At 28.2% G+C, this 18,430-nt stretch overlaps 1 protein-coding gene across 1 annotated transcript; it reads right to left on the minus strand.

Annotated features, from left to right (window-relative positions):
• Positions 1-9,607: 9,607 nt before the first annotated feature.
• On the minus strand, positions 9,608-11,197 carry LOC107931831 (LOB domain-containing protein 12). The gene is made up of 2 exons (XM_016863787.2): positions 10,871-11,197; positions 9,608-10,169 (listed from the first exon to the last, which is right to left on the minus strand). The coding sequence occupies exons 1-2, from the start codon at positions 11,024-11,026 to the stop codon at positions 9,804-9,806; spliced, it is 522 nt and encodes a 173-aa protein (XP_016719276.1). The 5' UTR covers positions 11,027-11,197; the 3' UTR covers positions 9,608-9,803.
• Between the last annotated feature and the right edge of the window lie 7,233 nt (positions 11,198-18,430).

Below are 18,430 nucleotides of genomic sequence, written 5' to 3' on the forward strand. Positions count from 1 at the left end.
TTTTGTATATGAATTTTTTATTTGATTCAATTTTCATAAATCACTAACAACATTATAGAATTATCACCATTTTACGTTGATATCACAAAACTGAAAATTTATGTATCAAATTGCACATTGGACCAAAGTTCATATATAAATTTGATATTGATCCCAATAAATTCATTAACTTCATCAAACCATGTTAAAATTGGTCAAGTACTGATTTTGGTCCCTCTATTATGATCAAATTTAAAATTTAGTCCTCATGATTTATTTTTTATTTTGATTCATCTATTTTTATAATATCATTGATTAATCAAAATAGTTATCGATTAAATTGTTAATGTAGTTATTTTAAGAACATTTTTTCTCATCATGACATTGGATTGAGTATTTTAAAAAAAAACTACATCAAGAATTTAATTGGAATAATTAACAGTGTTCACTATTTAAAGTATGAAATTATTAAAATTAACGATTAAATTGTTAATGTAGTTATTTTTAAGAACATTTTTTCTCATCGTGACATTGGACTGAGTATTTTTAAAAAAATCATATTTTAAAAAAAAATCAACTTCAAGAATTTAATTGGAATAATTAACGGTGTTAACTATTTAAAGTATAAAACTATTAAAATGGATAATTAAATTATTTTAAATTAAAATATAGGGATTAAATCAAGGTAGCCAGTATCGTACTGGTTGATGTATCGTTTTTGTCCTGATACTTGTATGTACTATTACCAGTATGTTTTGGTATACCGTTTTGAATTCATTGATGTTTTTAAATATTTTTCATATATAGAGAGTTTAATTTTTAGTTTCTCAATTAAATTATATATTATTTTGATCAAAAAATAAATCAAATGATATATATACATACAAATATATCTCAATTACATCTATATAAATATATTTATATGTAAGTATAAATTATAAAATTAATAATTAGGTTCAATAATTTAATTTAATTACTAGTAATTTTAAATTTAATTATTAAAAAATGGTTAATACAAAATACATTGGAATGGTCGAAACACACCGAAATTTTGACCAAAATGGAACATTGACTATTTGGTACCGGTTTGGGACCGGAACGGTATGGTCCCAACTACCATGGATTAAATGTTGATTAAGCATTAACTCAGTAGGCATCGTTGCTATTGCAATAACCAATAGGACATGAGTTTGAGTGCGACTAAATTCTTCTTTTCCTCCAATTTAAGGGTAGAAGTAGACTTTGTATAAAAAAAGTATAAGGATTAGATCACAAATCTGAGTGTAATGAAGGGACCAAAACTAAATTTGACCTTAAAAACTTAATACATTTTGCAAAATTCAAAGAAACGAGTTTGAGAAAATATGAATAAAGTGTGAAATATTGCACAAAAATCAATGAAGAACGTTGGGTGCAATGATGGATAATGAATGATTGACTTAAGAATGTCAAATAATAGAATATTAATAGTCAATTTACTTATTATTGATAAATTATGTTATTAAAAGACTAAATCAAATCAAATTTTAATTAATTAAAAAACTTCATATATAGTCAATTGAGTTTTAGTTCGATTGATACGGGTATTGTTGTCAATGCAGAAGGACGTAGATTTGAGTACGCTAAAGCACATTATCTTCCTATTTATGTGTTGAGAGGGACCATTTGTAATTCTGTAAAAAAAGAACAGATATGATCAAAACCTATAATAAGGTTGTTCAAAAAAAACTCATGAGCTAGATGCCTCGTCCAACCTACTTTGGCCATGTTTGGTGTTATATTTTTCAATCTCGAGTTGGCTCAGTTTATAAATAATAAAAAATATAAAAAAATTCTAATTAAATTTGAAATGAATCACTTTTACCCTTGAATTTCTACATTGTGGGTTAAATCCTATTTGATGTGAACTCTATTGCAGAGAAAGCTCTCTTTTAGATTCTCACCTAAACGAACTAATCTCCTTTTTCAGCCACCGACATACATCACCAAAAAATTCACCATCATTTCACTTTGATAATATAATCATTACAACTCTCCATGGTTAAAATAACATACATTTTTGTTATTACATGTAAAATTTATAGGATATTATCTTTTAAAGATGATTATATGAATCAATCGAGATGATATTAAACTGATTGGTTTAGTTGTTAATGATCACACTAAAAAATATCAAGATATTCTCTTCTTCTGTTTTAAAAAATTTGTTCATAAAATCATATATTAGTTGAGTAAAGTAAAAAAAAATGGAATCAAAATTAAATTATAAATTTTTGAAAGATCAATTTTTAATTTTTAAATAGACTAAAGAACAATTTTTTCCATATAGGATATTGGATTTTTTGAATTTGCCTATTGGCATTGGAAAACAATAATACTTAAAAGCTAATGAGGTCTTGGTCGTCTTGGTAAGATTGATGCTTCATATGAGATCTTGAGTGTTAAGTTCGAGATCTATTTTGTGAAAGAAAAATCATGTTTGGGTTTTTCTCAAATATATTATTGATAGTTAGTTGTTGAAATAATTATTTAATTCAGTATTTGTAATGATTAATTCTGATTAGAAGGATGATATAGTTTTGTTGAGGGGAGTTTGACTCATTTGAGAGAAATTTTCGAAGTGTTGTTCGTCGATAGTCAATAAATTTCTTAACGGATCAATATTGTCTCCAGTTAGGATTTTGTCCCTCAACTTTACAGAAAATCTAAGTGTCTGGGATGACAAGTTTAACAAAACAAAGACAATACTAACTTAATAAAAAATCCACCAACTCTGAACAGTTAAAACTTAAAAACTTTTTTGAAAAAAATTAGATGTGAATTCAAAAACTAAACAATAAATGCTTACAATTGAGTTGATTAATATATTTTACCAAAAAGAAAAACAAAAATTTCACTCTGGTTCTAATTTCAATCATGGAGGTGATTCCAAGTACTTTGAATTTGATTTGGTTGGTGCATAGAATATATGTTATTATTAAAAAAATGAAATTATCACTCATGCTCCGAAACTTAAAATCATAACTTTAATATGAAAGCTTCATAATCATTTAATCATTGAACTAAGATGGAAAAGTTATTTAAAAGGTTATATATTATTTAGTATTTGAGTTTGATTTTAATATTTAATTTAGTATTTAGTAGATGAAATTTCGCAATGAAATTTATCTCTGGCTGTGAGAACACAGCAAATACCCTGCAGATGAAATCTGCCTCTGATTGTGGATGCACAACAAATATCCCGCAGATAGAATCAGTCTCTAGTTGTGGATACACAGTAAATTTGTAGATAAACTATCAATCTTCCTTCATACATATCATCCCACCTCTTGCAATGTAATGTGGCATACTTATAATAGATCAATACGATAGCAATTAATATACTTATAGTAGATCAATACGATAACAATTATTATGCTTATACTAATTCAATTCAGTAGCGTGAGACATGCTTTATCATGTGTTCGGGTTAACGGTAACATAAGGCATGCTAATCCTACAATCCGTAATACAGATGCAACAAACATATATTATTCTCATATCATGCATATACAGTAATAATACAAACATTCAAATCATAATAGCAATACTCATATTATCAGGGGTTTAATTGCGAGAAATAGAACTCTAAAAATACTTCAGGGATTAAATTGAACAAATCATAAAATTATGGGTGAAACTGTAAAGAATGGGTCACACAATCACGTGGTCAAGTTGTGTGAGAGGCTATAGGCTGTGTTGAAGGGTTACACGACCATGTAACAGACTGTGACTGTGTGACAAATGCAAAAATTAACCTACAGGGGAGACACGGCGGTGTGGCAAGCCATGTGAGATTCTAACTAGCCTAGGGTTTCAGAGGTACATGGCCGTGTGGTCCACACACTTGTGTGACAGACTGTGTGGCTCTAATCCTAGTTACGGTTTGCCCCGATTTGCTTGTAAAAGAACACACACCTTTCACCGGAAGCTTAACCGACGTTCCTCGCGATCAAATCTGATCCGACACACTTAAAACAAGTCATTCAAATGATATTTATACACAAGTTAACATTGAACATCAAGATTCAACAAGATTAATGGAAGATTTCGACAAGAATCGCAAAAGGTCGTGATTGGATTAAAAAATTAACGTGGATCGACGCTATTGCAAAATTTACACGTTCTACAAATTGAAAAGAATGTACTTACTAATCTTGGATGAAAAGAATTGGATGCTATCAATGGCGTAGTCGACAATTGGTAGGGAAAATTATTCGAACCAGAATTGGTTTTGATTCGAGAAGCAAAAATAGTTTCAACAATGGAGAGAAAATATTATGCAAAAAAGAATATGAAAAAGAAAAGGGCGAAGAAATAGGGAAAATGAAGCAAAATTATGTTTGGTTTGGAAAAGAAAGCAAGAATTCAAATGTAATTAGGAAAAAGAGCTAAATACAGGTGCTCATATTGTATGGGCTTTTAGTTTAATGTTTCTATTCAGCCGACGTGGTTATTGGCAAGAACTTATTGAATCCATTGTTTGGGCTCATAATAAATTAAAAGTTGTTCATGTTACTCAGCCTAGAGCCTTGAGCATTGTACAACGACGTGTTGTAGGGGTAACCCATTACCTTCTGGGTGGAATTGCCACAACATGGGCATTCTTCTTAGCAAGAATTATTGCAGTAGGATAATGGCTAAGAGGATTTGAAATGCATTATGGCATTAAGATTTCCAAGGTTTAGCCAAGGATTAGCTCAGGACCCGTCGTATTTGATTTGGTATTGCTACCGTGCATGACTTCGAAAGTCATGAAGATATTACTGAGGAACATCTTTATCAGAATATTTTTGCTTCTCACTTTAGGCAATTAGCAATAATTTTTCAAATGGGAGAAGAGTGGCTTGAACTTAAAACCTCTAGAAAGGACACTAATTACTTAACCATCAAGCCTAATTCATTTCTTAATTAATTATTTCAATTAACCCTCTATATTTTGGGGTGTGAAATACTTAATTGAAACAAAAAAAAAATCATGTACCAAATTGAATATTAAAGCTAAACTCAAGTACTTAGCTAGGACAAAAAATACTTAAGTACCAAATTAAACATTAAAATCAAACTCAGATACCAAATAGTATATTAACCCCTTATTTAAATCCACATTTTCACATCAACAAAAAAAGAGTTCATTTTAATTATCAAAAAATTAATTATATCAATAGTTCCAAGTAAAATCAATCATTGAAATAACTTAACTGTATAGCTTAATTCAACTAATTATCTAAGCAGCATATAATTTTCACAATGTGAGACTCAAATCTACACACTTAGAAAAGGTTCAACCTTTATCAATAGTGTCAATGTCTCACTAACAAAGACAAATGCAAGGAAATAAGCAGAGACCTTGACCCCTCCAAATGATAACTTTTTTTCTGAATTTCTTGAAATTTATAAATTAATAATTAATAAATTCAAATTTTTATAATTTAATTTTCATCCAAAATTTTTTGAGCATGAAAACCATTAATTAAGAGAAGCCATAGAATCTTTTTGAGCATGCAAGTGGTGATCAACTCTCCCATCATCTCTCAATCACTTTGGCCTTTTGTGTATTTAAGCAAAGTGTATACAACTATGCTAATTCCATGACTTAGACAAGAGGAAAAGAGGGACTCTAATTTAAAAATTAAACACTATTTTGAAAAAAAGGAACAAAACCCTATAAATAAATAAATAATAGAAATAAAAACATTCATTTTATAAATAGTAACAACAAAATTAAATATTTAAATTAGTTTAAATCCAGTTTAAACAGCTTTCGTTTTTGCATCAGTTCAATTTTTTATGGGACTGATTGAACTAATTAGACCATCAATTTTTATTTAATCGACCAATTCAATCTAATTCTAATAATCATAATTTCATCAAAAAAATTTAGAAATTCTCAGTAAACCACAAAAATTCTAAAAAATTTTAATTAGATCTCTTAAAATTTTTGAAAATTTTCAATAATCTACAATATTTTTAAAAAAAATTGATTAAATCTCGTAAACCCAAAAACTTAATGTCACATTGTATCTCTGATATCATATTAAACATTTAAGTATTTAATAAATTTGATGGAGGTTCCTCCCCACCCCCACCATATCTCATTGTGTCCCCATAAATAAGTGAAAATCAAAAGTTTGATAGAAATCAAAAGTGAGCTATCTTTGTCGTCTAATGTCCTTCCAATGAAGTTTCTTCTTTTCTTTCTCTAATCTAAATTTTCAACATAGAATTTGACTGTCCCTCTCTAAGCTGGAAAATCCCATGAAATTCATGTATTAAGCCAATTTCAATCAAGTTTACAGCTAAGTACATATTCATATTCTTATAGGGTTAGGTTCATCATTTTTTCTGTCATTAAATTCTTCACATATCATTGCCGCATGACCTTTAATGTATCATTACCATTAGCTATACGTGACCTCCATGCTAGGGTTGGTAAAAAAATTCGAAAAACTCGAAATTCGATTTGATTTGAATAATAATGTTGGATTATTTTAATTTTAGTTCAGTTTTTAATTTAAAAGTTGAAAAAGTTGTAATTATTTATATTTATATTTACTTTTTTAATAATATAAAACAAAGTTACAAAATGGTCATCGAACTAGTCCAAAAATTTTCATTTAAGTTACTAGGCTATTGCAGTTGTTGTTGTTGGTCTTCTCTATTCGCACCGCCTGCACCAATCAAAAGCTTCTGTTCTCCTTATTTTCTTCAATTTTATTTTCATGAAACAACTTTTAATGTCACGAATCTGCGATCCAAAACTTATTCACCTATATGATGTAATCATCAAATGAATCAACTCCAAAACTTATTCACTGCATTTTTTGTTTGAAAATAAATCTGTAGTTTTCTTTGAAAATATTTATGTGTTTTGATTTTTTTTATTTTTTAGAATTAGGATCAAATTGAGAATATTTATAAATTTTGAGGGTTAATTTTTTAAAATTATGACTAAATCGATATAATATGTAAAAGTTGAGGGCTAAATTTATTATTATACCGATTTTTTAACTGCCACATCAGTGCACCGTTTGTGATTTCAACAACGGGAGTGACCAAAATGACCGAACTATGTAAAGTGGATGTTTAAATTGTAATTTTTTTTATTTTGGGTACCTAAAATAAAAATGTCTTATAGTTGAGTGACTACCTATTTAGTGTACCCAAGATTTTATTCATCTTTTCATCATTTCCATATTGAAAAACTAATTTTATTTATAAATATATTTAGATTGCAAGATATATGATAAACTACATAGTATATATATAGGTATTTATATATATCATCTTCAAAGTTCGAGTCTATGGTCCTATTTGATAATTCGATATATCTTACCATTCTAAAGAACACTTGTTGGTGTATATGTGCATATTCAGTCCATGGATATATCTATGATTTGAGTAGTTACCCTTTGTTGAAGTTAATTTCAACCTAAAGATAGAAAAGAAAATTCATGTTAAGAAGATGGTTCAAAACTAAATTTTCCTCTTAAGTTCACTGATTAAATTAAGAATTGATTGATACAATTCAAAATATGATAAAAAAATTGATTGACTCGTAAATTAAGTTAAAAATCTGTTTAACCAGATTTTATAATTTTTAAAATATTCTATTTATAATAAGTTATTTGATTTAAACCTATTAAACCAATTATCTATCTAATTCGACTATCGATCTAATTCCAAAAGTACTGTATTTGAGCTGTAGTTCAGTTTTATTGAAAATATTGGGTTAAGAGGGGAAAAAGAACCTTTTTAATGATGAAAAATTTAGTTGGAGATTCTCATAATAACTTAATGCTTTTGCTGGCCAATGCAACCCAAGCTGTCCCTAAAAGAAGAAGCAAATCAATTAATCAACTTCTCTACTAATTAATTACATATTTAAAATGGCCGCCACCACTTATATGGCTTAATGTGAAGGTTAAAGTTTTGAGAATTTTGATATCTTAAATTCGAGTTTTGTCATGCGTAAATATTATATATGAGTTCTCAATTCATATTTTATATTAGTTTTACTTTAGGAGTGAAGTCAGAAAATTATTTTAAGAGATCATAGATGAATCATAAAATTTTGGGGGCAAAGTGTTATTTCACCATTATATTAACATATAATTTCATAAATTTTTAAAGGACTAAATAATAAATCTACCATTTTTGGAGAAAGGAAGGTATTATTCTAATTACCAATTTCATCATGTTTTCTAATAATTATTTATGGTGATAATTATTCAAATGTGTATCTATATGTACTTGTAATAGTTATAACTTTTAAAAAGTATTAATTCAATTAATGGGAAAATTCCTTTACACCAAAAATTTTCACTTTGGATATAAAATCTTAAACATAACCCTTAAGTCTTTAATTTTAGCAAGTATTCTCAATTTAGCCCCTCGTTTTTTTTGTCCACAATTTATATTAGTCTCAAATTTGACAATTTTTTTCAATTTAGCTCTTGAATTTGGATTCAATTAAGATGTGATGACGTGACATTCTAATATTATGCCACATCATCACCTGAATATAAAAAAAGTTTAGAGACCAAAATGAAAAAAAATATTATTTTTTTATATTCTTTCTAAAAATAAATTCAAACAAAATATGAAATACACTCTTGTTGTTTTATTGAAATAATTCAAAAACCATAAGCATTGGTATTTATGTCTTAAGATTGTTTATGGACCATTGAACTCATCTTTCTTTCCCTACTTTAATTAGTGGTCGAGGGCTCAATTCTCACTTTGGTATGAAACAATTTTAAAATTCATGGTCGGCATTTACTTTTTGATTCGATAAAGAAAAAAAAGAATGGAGGGGCTGTGTTTAATTAAGGAAAACTCTAGTTTACTTCACTTCTCACATGCTAGAGTTGACCTCATCAACTTGCTCTTGTCTTAGCACATACTCCATAACATGTCTCTCTCCTTGCCATATTAATTAATTATAGGACTAATTTCTTTGATATGTGCTTAAATTATGATTCAAATTTTAAAACATTTTAATTGAGTCCTTAAATTTTTAATATCCTCAAACAAATCTTCTTGTCAACCTAAATGTTAGTATGGGGACTTAAATGTTAGTTCAATTATGACATGAAATATATTTAAAACATATAGATCAAATTTTAAATATGTATTAAGGTCAAGCAAAAAAAATTAGGAGAGAGAACTTCAAAACCAATATGAATTGCAATGTTTAGACGATTTTTAGAATACAAGTTAAAAATTGTGAAAATTGTGATTATCCAAATAGAATTGAATTCTATTTTTATTTAATTTATATGGTAGAAAAAAATAAATATTTCACATTCAAAATAGTGAAAATACTTAAAATTATTGTATTAAAATTTTATTTTTGAAAAAATTGTACAAGACTTACTAATTTTTTTACTTTAAAATTTATTGTTTGAGAAATGTTTTAAAATTTTTTTTGAAATTTTATCAAATAATATCCAAAAGCCATAAAAGTAAAGTTTATTTTGTCAAAACAAAGTTCAAAACCTAAAACAAGCATGAAAAAATCAAGAATTGAATCGAACCGAATTATTATAGATAGTTCAAAAAATTCAACCTAATTGAACCGAGCTGAACTCACACTTATTATATACTTACTACATGAACAGTTTGGATTTGACATCTTAAAAATAATACAAAATCTCAATATTTGAAGGCCTAGGGCCTAATCTAGAATCTGTTTCGTGGTGTGGGGATATCTAGTGAAATTAACCCTAAAAAGTATAACAAAACATCACTTAGCAAACCAAAAAAAAAACCCAATTTTTAAATTAAGAAACTATGTCTCCAAAGATGCTCTCCCTTTTGAGAGACTCATGAATATTTACATAGGCAGAAGAAGAAGCATTATTATTAGCAAAATTAAAGCACTGATTTTGGAGAAGAAAAGCTTGGTCATCATCGTCCGCTTGGCCCAATACCATTTGAGGGTTAGCCGCCACCATAATAGGGTCTTGCTGCATTTGAATGCACACTATTTCAGCCTGAGCCACCGCAAGCTGCATTTGAAGCTGAGAAACCTGGTTCTGCAAATAAGATATAGCCCCTACACATCCATAAACAGGGTCCCTAATCCTTGCATTTGCTTCATACACCAAGCTACTCACCGCATCAGCCCTTTGTTGCAACGGCAGCTCCTGGTTTTTATGAACCCCAATGGTTAGCAACAAGAGATATCGTACGTTCTGTGATTGTTTACTCAAAAAATAGATAAATTAGTCCTTGTATTGTATGTTAGATTAAAGAATAAATTGATCTTTTTTATTAAAAATTTTATCTATTTCTATTGTTAAAACTTAGTTATTGTATGTTATAACAAAGTACACGTGGCACGCCATGTGTAACTGTTTTCTATCAATTACGTCAGTTTTTAACAGTAAAAATGAATGAAATTTTTCACAAAAACTATCAATTTGCTCTTTTGGTTTAACATATAGGGACTAATTTGTCCTTTTTTTGAGTAAAATGGGACAAAATGCAATCTTACTTCTGGTACAAGAGCCTCCAAGATATTGTTACCAAGATATTAATAAAAAGTTAGGGTAAACTACACTAGTAGTCACCCAACTATTAGTATCTTTTTTTGGTCGCCCAACCATAAAAAGTTGCAAAATAGCCCTCAACTATTCAATTTTGTCTTCTTCTTTTTTGTCATCACTAACTAAAAAATAGAAACACCCAACAATCTAAGTTACAATCCAAGATAGTTGGGTGATCAAAAAAGACAAAACTAAATAGTTGAGTGACCAAAAAAGAAATTACTAATAGTTGGGTGGCTACTATTGCAATTTACCCAAAATGTTAATGAACGTATTAGATGAGGGGGTTGTTAATGAACCTGTAACGTTTTGCTGACATTGCTGGCACCAAAAACCTTGTGAACGATGGCGAATTTGTGGGGATCGTCGGAAGGGAAATAAGGTGCAAAGATGCAGTCTTTGGCACAACGGCGACGAAGCAACTTGCAAGAAGCACAAGGTGAGTTTCCTCCCATGGTTTTAAGGAATATAATCGAAGTGTTTTTAGAAAAGTAAATATTTTGTTGGTAATTGAAGAAGGAAACTAGAAAGGAAAGATGAAGAAGAAGGTGTGAGGAAAGGCCACAAGTTTAGTTAAATACAGAGTTGGAGACAATGAGCCTGAGAGGGTGTGCATATTTATAGTAGCCCAATGCGTGTACCCAAGGGTGCTCTGTTTTTCCTTTTTCTTTTTCCTACGAAAGTATAGTAGGATAATATAACATTTGGCCCCTAAACTTGGCAACTAGGTTTACATTGGTACTTATACTTTTTCTTGGTCTACTTTGGCACTTGAACTTGACAATTAAGTCCATTTTGGTCCCTAAACTTGAAAAATATAGAAGTTTGATGATGCGACGCTCTGATCACTTGAAAATTAAAAATTTTATATAAATTTTCAAGTGATGATGTAGTACAATTCAAAGTGTCACATTCAGTTTTTTAATAATCAGACCAATGGTTGAACGAGTTAGACTTTCAGTTCTTGATTCAACCAGTTCGATCGATTTAACCACCTAACCAACAATAATTAATTAATTAATTAAAAACTCATAAAAATCTAAAAAATTTTAATAAACCGGTTCAACCTGTTCAGCTAGCAATTTGTATCCTAATTTTCAGTTTTTACCAATTTCAAGCAGTTTCTAAGTCAATCGGTTCAACCCTTTTGTTCGGACCATTATATCGATCAGTCTCAGTCTGTCCGATCTGGTCCTGTTCCAAAACACTAGTCACATCATCAAATCTCAACATAATACAAGTTCAATGACCAAAATGGGTCTAGTTTCCATTTTCAAATATCAAAATGAACAAAAAAAAAGAGTACATATACCAAAGTGGCCCTAGTTAAATTATTTAGGACTCAAATAAATCAATTTGGGCTAATATATGAAAGGGAAAAGAATACAAGGAGAAGGTTATCTGAATTGTTTAAATAATTTTATTTTGTATTAACTTATAATTTTTCTATTTTTTAAGGAATTAAATATAAATCTAAATTATAATTTTATCACCTATTAACCCTTTGCCTTTGCTTTACAAGTAGCAGATGATATATTACAAAATTGCTAACATTGAGGAGGTGATGAGCCTTGACAGGGTAAACATCTGACACAACTCTATTGAAGTAAGGCATATATATATGGTTAAAATGTGCTTATAGTCCCTCTACTTTTCAGATTTCAAAATTTAAATTCAACTGTTAACGTTGTTAATTTTTTTTATTAAATTTATTGTTGTGACATTTTGAAATAAAAAAAAAACTACTCATTTGTTAGTCATGTAATTAACCTGAATTTAACCAAAAAAAATTTGATAGTATTAACAATTAGATCTGAATTTTAAAAATTAAAAAATAAAAGAACTAAATTCCTAAAAATATTAATACAAAGACTATATTTTTGAAAAATACAAAGACTATAAATAATTTTTTCTATTTTGCCTTTTTTTCATTTATAAAATAAAACATCTTAATTTTTTTTATTATAAATTATAAATTACATAAATGATCATTTATACTCCTAACTAGAGGTGATCATGGGCCGGCCTAGACAAAATTTTAAGCCCATTTTCTATGCCCAGACCCAGCCCAAATATGGGCCTAAAAATTTATCCAAGCCCGGCCTGAAAGAAAATTTATAGGCCCAGCCCGACCTGGCGCATCCCATATTAAATTTTACAACACCAAAATAGCATTAAAAAAAGTTAAACATGAAAGTTAAAAAGTATATTTGATTAAAAATAAAAAATATTTAATATATAATTCGGGCCGGGCCGGGCCGGGTCTGGGCCAAAAAGTTTTATTTTTTTGCCCACACCCATATTTCGGACCTATATTTTTACCTTGAACTCTCCCATTTTTCGGGCTGACTGTCGGGCCGGACGAGTAGCCCAACCCATGATCACCTCTACTCCTAACCCAAAATCATTATTTACTGCCAACTATATGCCAAGAGCAAGTACTCATTAAAAAAAGAAGTACACCAACATGAGCAAGTGTTTAAGTTATAATACAAAAGTAAGAGATGTACTAAGCATTTTGTTATTAACATATTACATATTCCACCAATATAATTAAACCTTTGTACATTTAATATCGAATATATTTTGATTATCAATTCAATTATTTATAGTTTATTTTAATTATAGTTATATAAATTAAGAATTGTGATTATAATTTCATTTGTACTAAAGATAACAATAGAATGGGTGTCGATTGAGTCTTAGCTCAATTGGCTTGGGGTTTATTTTCAATGTGAGAGGACGTGGGTTTGTGTGTGCTGAAGCACATTATCCCCTATTTAAGGGTTGGGAAGGGGATCATATGGTTAATTTTAGACAATGTGTCAAAAAGAACAAATATAATCAAAACTTATGATGAGATTATTCAGAAAAGAACAATATTCTGCACCCTTCAATTTGAAAGATAGGACAATTATCTATTTTGACAAAATAAAAAGAGACCCCGTGAGCTGTGTTCTTCAATCATTTTCACTCAATCCTCTATTTGACTTTGCTATATCTACACTTCCATATTAAAAGAGATCATATAGGTCCAATTTGATGCTTTCATATAATATATATATTGATGCATGTATATATTGACCAAGTCAATGAACCTGTGACAACAATCTTCAAAAACAAAGAAGAAAAAAATATATTATTAGGTATTTTTAGCCCGTTGTTTTCTCTAAACTAAACGTAGAAACTGGTTTCTGTGTAGGATCTTTAAATCATAGCCCACAATAGACTCAAAAGCTACACTATATATATCTTTTAGTTATTTTATATACTCAATAATGAACCTTTCTGGGACAGTTTTATCCACGTAACTAGGTTTTTTATCATAGATTCTTTTTAAATAAATTAATAACTCGAATCAAGATTTGGTTGGGGTAATGATTAAAGCTCTCATCTGGCATCCGTGACACGAGTTTAAACCCGGTCAATCCTTTTCCCTTTCTCGACATTGTATGATAAAAAAAATGACTAACATAGTTTAGAGCAGTAGTTAAAGCTTTAGTCTAGCACTTAAATGGCACGGGTTCAAACCCTATTATTCCCTTCTCCCTATGATAAAAAATAGCTTAAATGGTATGGGTTCAAACCCTATTATTCCCTTCTCCCTATGAAAAAAAATAGCTAACATAGTTTATTTTTGTTATTTGGATATCATATAATTTAAAGGGTTAACTCTCATATATATATATAGGGCCGAAGCCAAAAAAAAATTTGGAGGGGTCAAATTTGAATTATAAATATTTTAGAGATAAAATTTTAATTTTGCCATTGTATTAACGTAAAATTTTACAATTTTTAAGGGATTAGACTATAGAATTTTCATTTTAGGAGAGAACATAATTGAATTTTAAATTTTAGGAGGGGCTAAAATATAATTTTACTATTAAATTAATTTAAGACTTTGTAATTTCTAAAGGGACTAAAGAGATAGTTTTTCATTTTGGAGGCCAAAGCCCCTACCTGCCCCTCTAGCTTTGCCCATGTGTGTATATATATCCATGTATTTGTGTCTTAAATGTAACTCCTTAAATAGCAAATTTTCATGAGCGGAATTAAGAATTGTGTGATGGAAAGGTTAATATAAGAATGTAAATTTTGGGGGCCAAAGCTAGAAATTTTGTATTAAAAATAACTCGAATTAAACTTTTTAACTTTTTATAAAGTCAAAAATGCAATTTTCCATTTAATAATGAAGCTAAAAGTGATTAATTTGAACTATTAACATTCAAGAAGGACTAAAGTTACAAATGTACCACTCTACTAAGAGAGGCTAAAGCTCCTCCCTACCCTTTTTGCATTAGATATTCTAAAATTATAATTCATATTCTAAATTAGTTCCTAAATTTTAATACGTTTAAATTAAATTTTCAAAATATAAATATCATATGTCCTTCATTTTGAGGTTAGTCATATATCATCATTGTTAGGTACAATAACTTATTTAGCCCTCCAACTTTAAAAAACAATATCATTTTATCTCTTCATTTAATTTTTCTTCTCTTTTGGCTCTTAAACTTACATTGTTTATCAAATCACCCCAAAATAATTAAAAAATTAATTTATATTCACTTTATTTATGTGATATACATGTAATTTACCACATCAACAATTAATTAATTTTTTAAAATTTAAAAAGTTCAAAAAAATATTTAAAAAAATATTGTTTTAATATTTTAAATTTTTTAAAATTAATTAATTACTTCACATGACATATGATTCCATTATTTTGTTAGTTCAATGATATGCTTTGATCAATGAACTTAGAGATAATAAGAAACTATCAGATACTCTTTGCATTTAATGAGATTCTGACATGGAAAACATTATGTGCAATTAGGGTTTTCTTCTTCTTCTTTTTTTCTGTGAGGAACCCTAAGTCTTATCTATCCACTCTTTGCATTTAATGCACCATCACATGATTCCAAGCTTCCTTTTGTGTCTTCAAAAATAAAACAAAACACACACACACAAAAACTCCTTTTCTTTATTGTGTTTTGTTAGTTTTTTCAATTTAATCCTTAAACTTTTTATCTTGATAGTAGTCTCGACATTTGGTATTTTTTAAAAATTCGATTCTTAAATTTAGATTCTATATAATGATATGGCACATTAAAATTATGTCACGTCATCATCTGAATTTTTTTAAAAATTATATTTTTTTGGGTATATTTTTAGATTTTGAGACTAATGTGAACCATATCCCTCTTATGAATTAATAAATCTTTTGCCTATAATTTGAGAAAGTAAAATTTGTTTTCTTTTAGGTAGGGTTTGAATATTTTTTTTGCCAATTTGGGCACCCTTTTTTCATACATATATTTTTTTATTTTCTAAATAAAGATATTTCTACCTTAATGAAATGACTAGCTTGTTACCTACCGACAATGCAAGGGCTTTCCTACCTTTATTCTTCCTTCTTTTCCCAACAAAATTTGGAAAAGAGAATGAAGAAATCACTTTTCTCATCCAAATTGCAAATATGATGCACAAATTTTTAGTTTTTAACAAATATTAAATGAATTTCCATTTCAATAATTATTACGGTCCGTTCCAATTGATGAGATATAGACTGTGTCGTGAGAACATATTTTTTTTAAAAATTTACTAGTCCTTCAAAGATTTGTTAGTTTGTAGGAGTCATATTATCGCAATTTTAGATTGTCATATCGTCTCATTTTAACGGAATTCAAGTTTCGAAGATTGAATTGAAAAAAATTGTCAAGTTTCAAGATTAATGTGGACAAAAAATAGATTCAGGGTCAAGGTGGAAACAGTTGTCAAGTTTAGGGGCTAAATGTTGCTTTATACCTAAAAAATGGGTTTTTAACTAATTTTTAACTGAGTTAGTGTTTAGTTGACTTAATGACAAGGGTAGAAAAAAAATTCCAAGGGCCTAGATTTGAATTACAAATTCTTAAATTTCAAAAGATAATTTTACCATTATACTCATTATTATTTATAATTCTTCAATAGACTTAGAATCGATCTTACCATTTTGGGTCAATACGATCATCTCTCTCTTGAATTTACCCGTAAATTAACTCATCATATCAACTTAATACAATAGACTAATGTTTATTTGGAGTGTCGTATTTGGTAATATTGATAATACATTATTAACAATGCTTTTCTTAATAACATATGGTCCAAGGTGGAGAGAAACTCCATATAGACATAGGAAAGAATTTTTGTTTGATGTTGATTGAGTCTTAGTTTGATTGGCATCGGTATTGTTGCCAATGTAAGATGACGTAAGTTCAAGTTCGTTGAAATATATTATCATCCTATTTAAGAAGTAGAGAGAAACCATGAATAGTTCTAGACATTATATAAAAAATTATAGATTATTATTAAGAAAAAACAAAACCTTTGTTTGATATTAGGGTTCTTCGAAAATGCATTGAAAATGGCAAATATATATTAATTTATGAAGAAAAAACAGACATCTTCACCTCCAATGCATTAAATGAGGTTCATAGAGCAATGACATTGGTTCATTTTCGAGATGCTTAAAGTTTGATTGTCTTTTTTTATTATTGATGATCTTGTTGTTGGGGTTGGGGCCTTTCACAATGTTAATCTCTTCCAACCTTGCCTCCTTTTTATATGTGATAAGACATATAATTTTTTTTATAGTATTGTTGATGTTTGTTTTATGATTTATGTTCGTGGTTTGTTGATGTATGTTTTAATGTTGATGTTCGAGGTTTGTAGTTATCTCTTTTAATAATATCATCTTCATTATTTAAATTTACATCTCTTTTTAAAAGTGTATTGTGTTTTAACACTATATTCAACATTTATCTGTAAATATGTAAATCTTTTAATCAATTTTATAAGTTTATGTAAAATTTTGAATCGACTTAATATTTTTATTATATTGATCTATAATATTATTTTTAGTAATAATTATTTAATAGATTAATTTTTTAACATAAAATAAATAGTTAAACATTTTTAATTTAGCTATTCTTTGATAAATCATTGAAAAAAATTAAATCCGATTTAAAACAATCTGATAGAATTTTTTTTCTAAAAAAAAGTGTAGATAAGAGATATTTATCACTTATGGAGTATTTTTAATCAAATTTATTTTATTTATTTTAATATTATATTATCGTATAATGCCTTTACGGTTAAAGTCTTATTTTTTTGTTTACAATAAGGTGAAATGTTTACAAATTAAGGATAAAATGTAGAATTTTTTTATAATTTAAAATCTATATTTATCAGAAAATTTAATTATATTCAGTAATTAATTTTAAATAATATATCAAACAAATTTTATAACTTAAATTCAGTACTTAAATTTTCATTTTTCAAAACTTAATTTTTTTCAGTTTATCAAACAACTCCTTGCTTAAAACTTGATATATATGATTTACGAAATATGAAATATGACATATCAACCGTATGAAAAGTTTTCAATAAAAAATCATACAAAAAGTAATTAAGTGTGTAAAACTACTTGTAAGTATATTCTCCTCTCTTTGCGTATAGATATATATTCTTTTTGCACAACTTATTTTTATATAGAAAATTTGAAAGTTCATTTGATGGATTGTGGGAAGAGTTGTTGACACAATAAAAAAAACACAAAGTAAGTAGTACACATAAGAAATATTTATACAGTTCAAACTTAGCCTACATCTTCTTCAGAAACCAACCCTATAAATTCTTCGTAATATAAAAAATAATGATTTAAGCTTAACTACCATCTCGCAAATTGTTGTACAACCTAACAACTCTGCAATCAATCACTTAGCAAGTGTTTACAACAACCATCTAAGAACGATTTCAACTTACATACAATAGTTCCTCACAGGAACAAATGTTTCGCAATCTATTAAATCCTCATA

The sequence above is a fragment of the Gossypium hirsutum genome, chromosome D10 (genome assembly GCF_007990345.1).
Source record: "Gossypium hirsutum isolate 1008001.06 chromosome D10, Gossypium_hirsutum_v2.1, whole genome shotgun sequence".
NCBI lineage: Eukaryota > Viridiplantae > Streptophyta > Magnoliopsida > Malvales > Malvaceae > Gossypium > Gossypium hirsutum.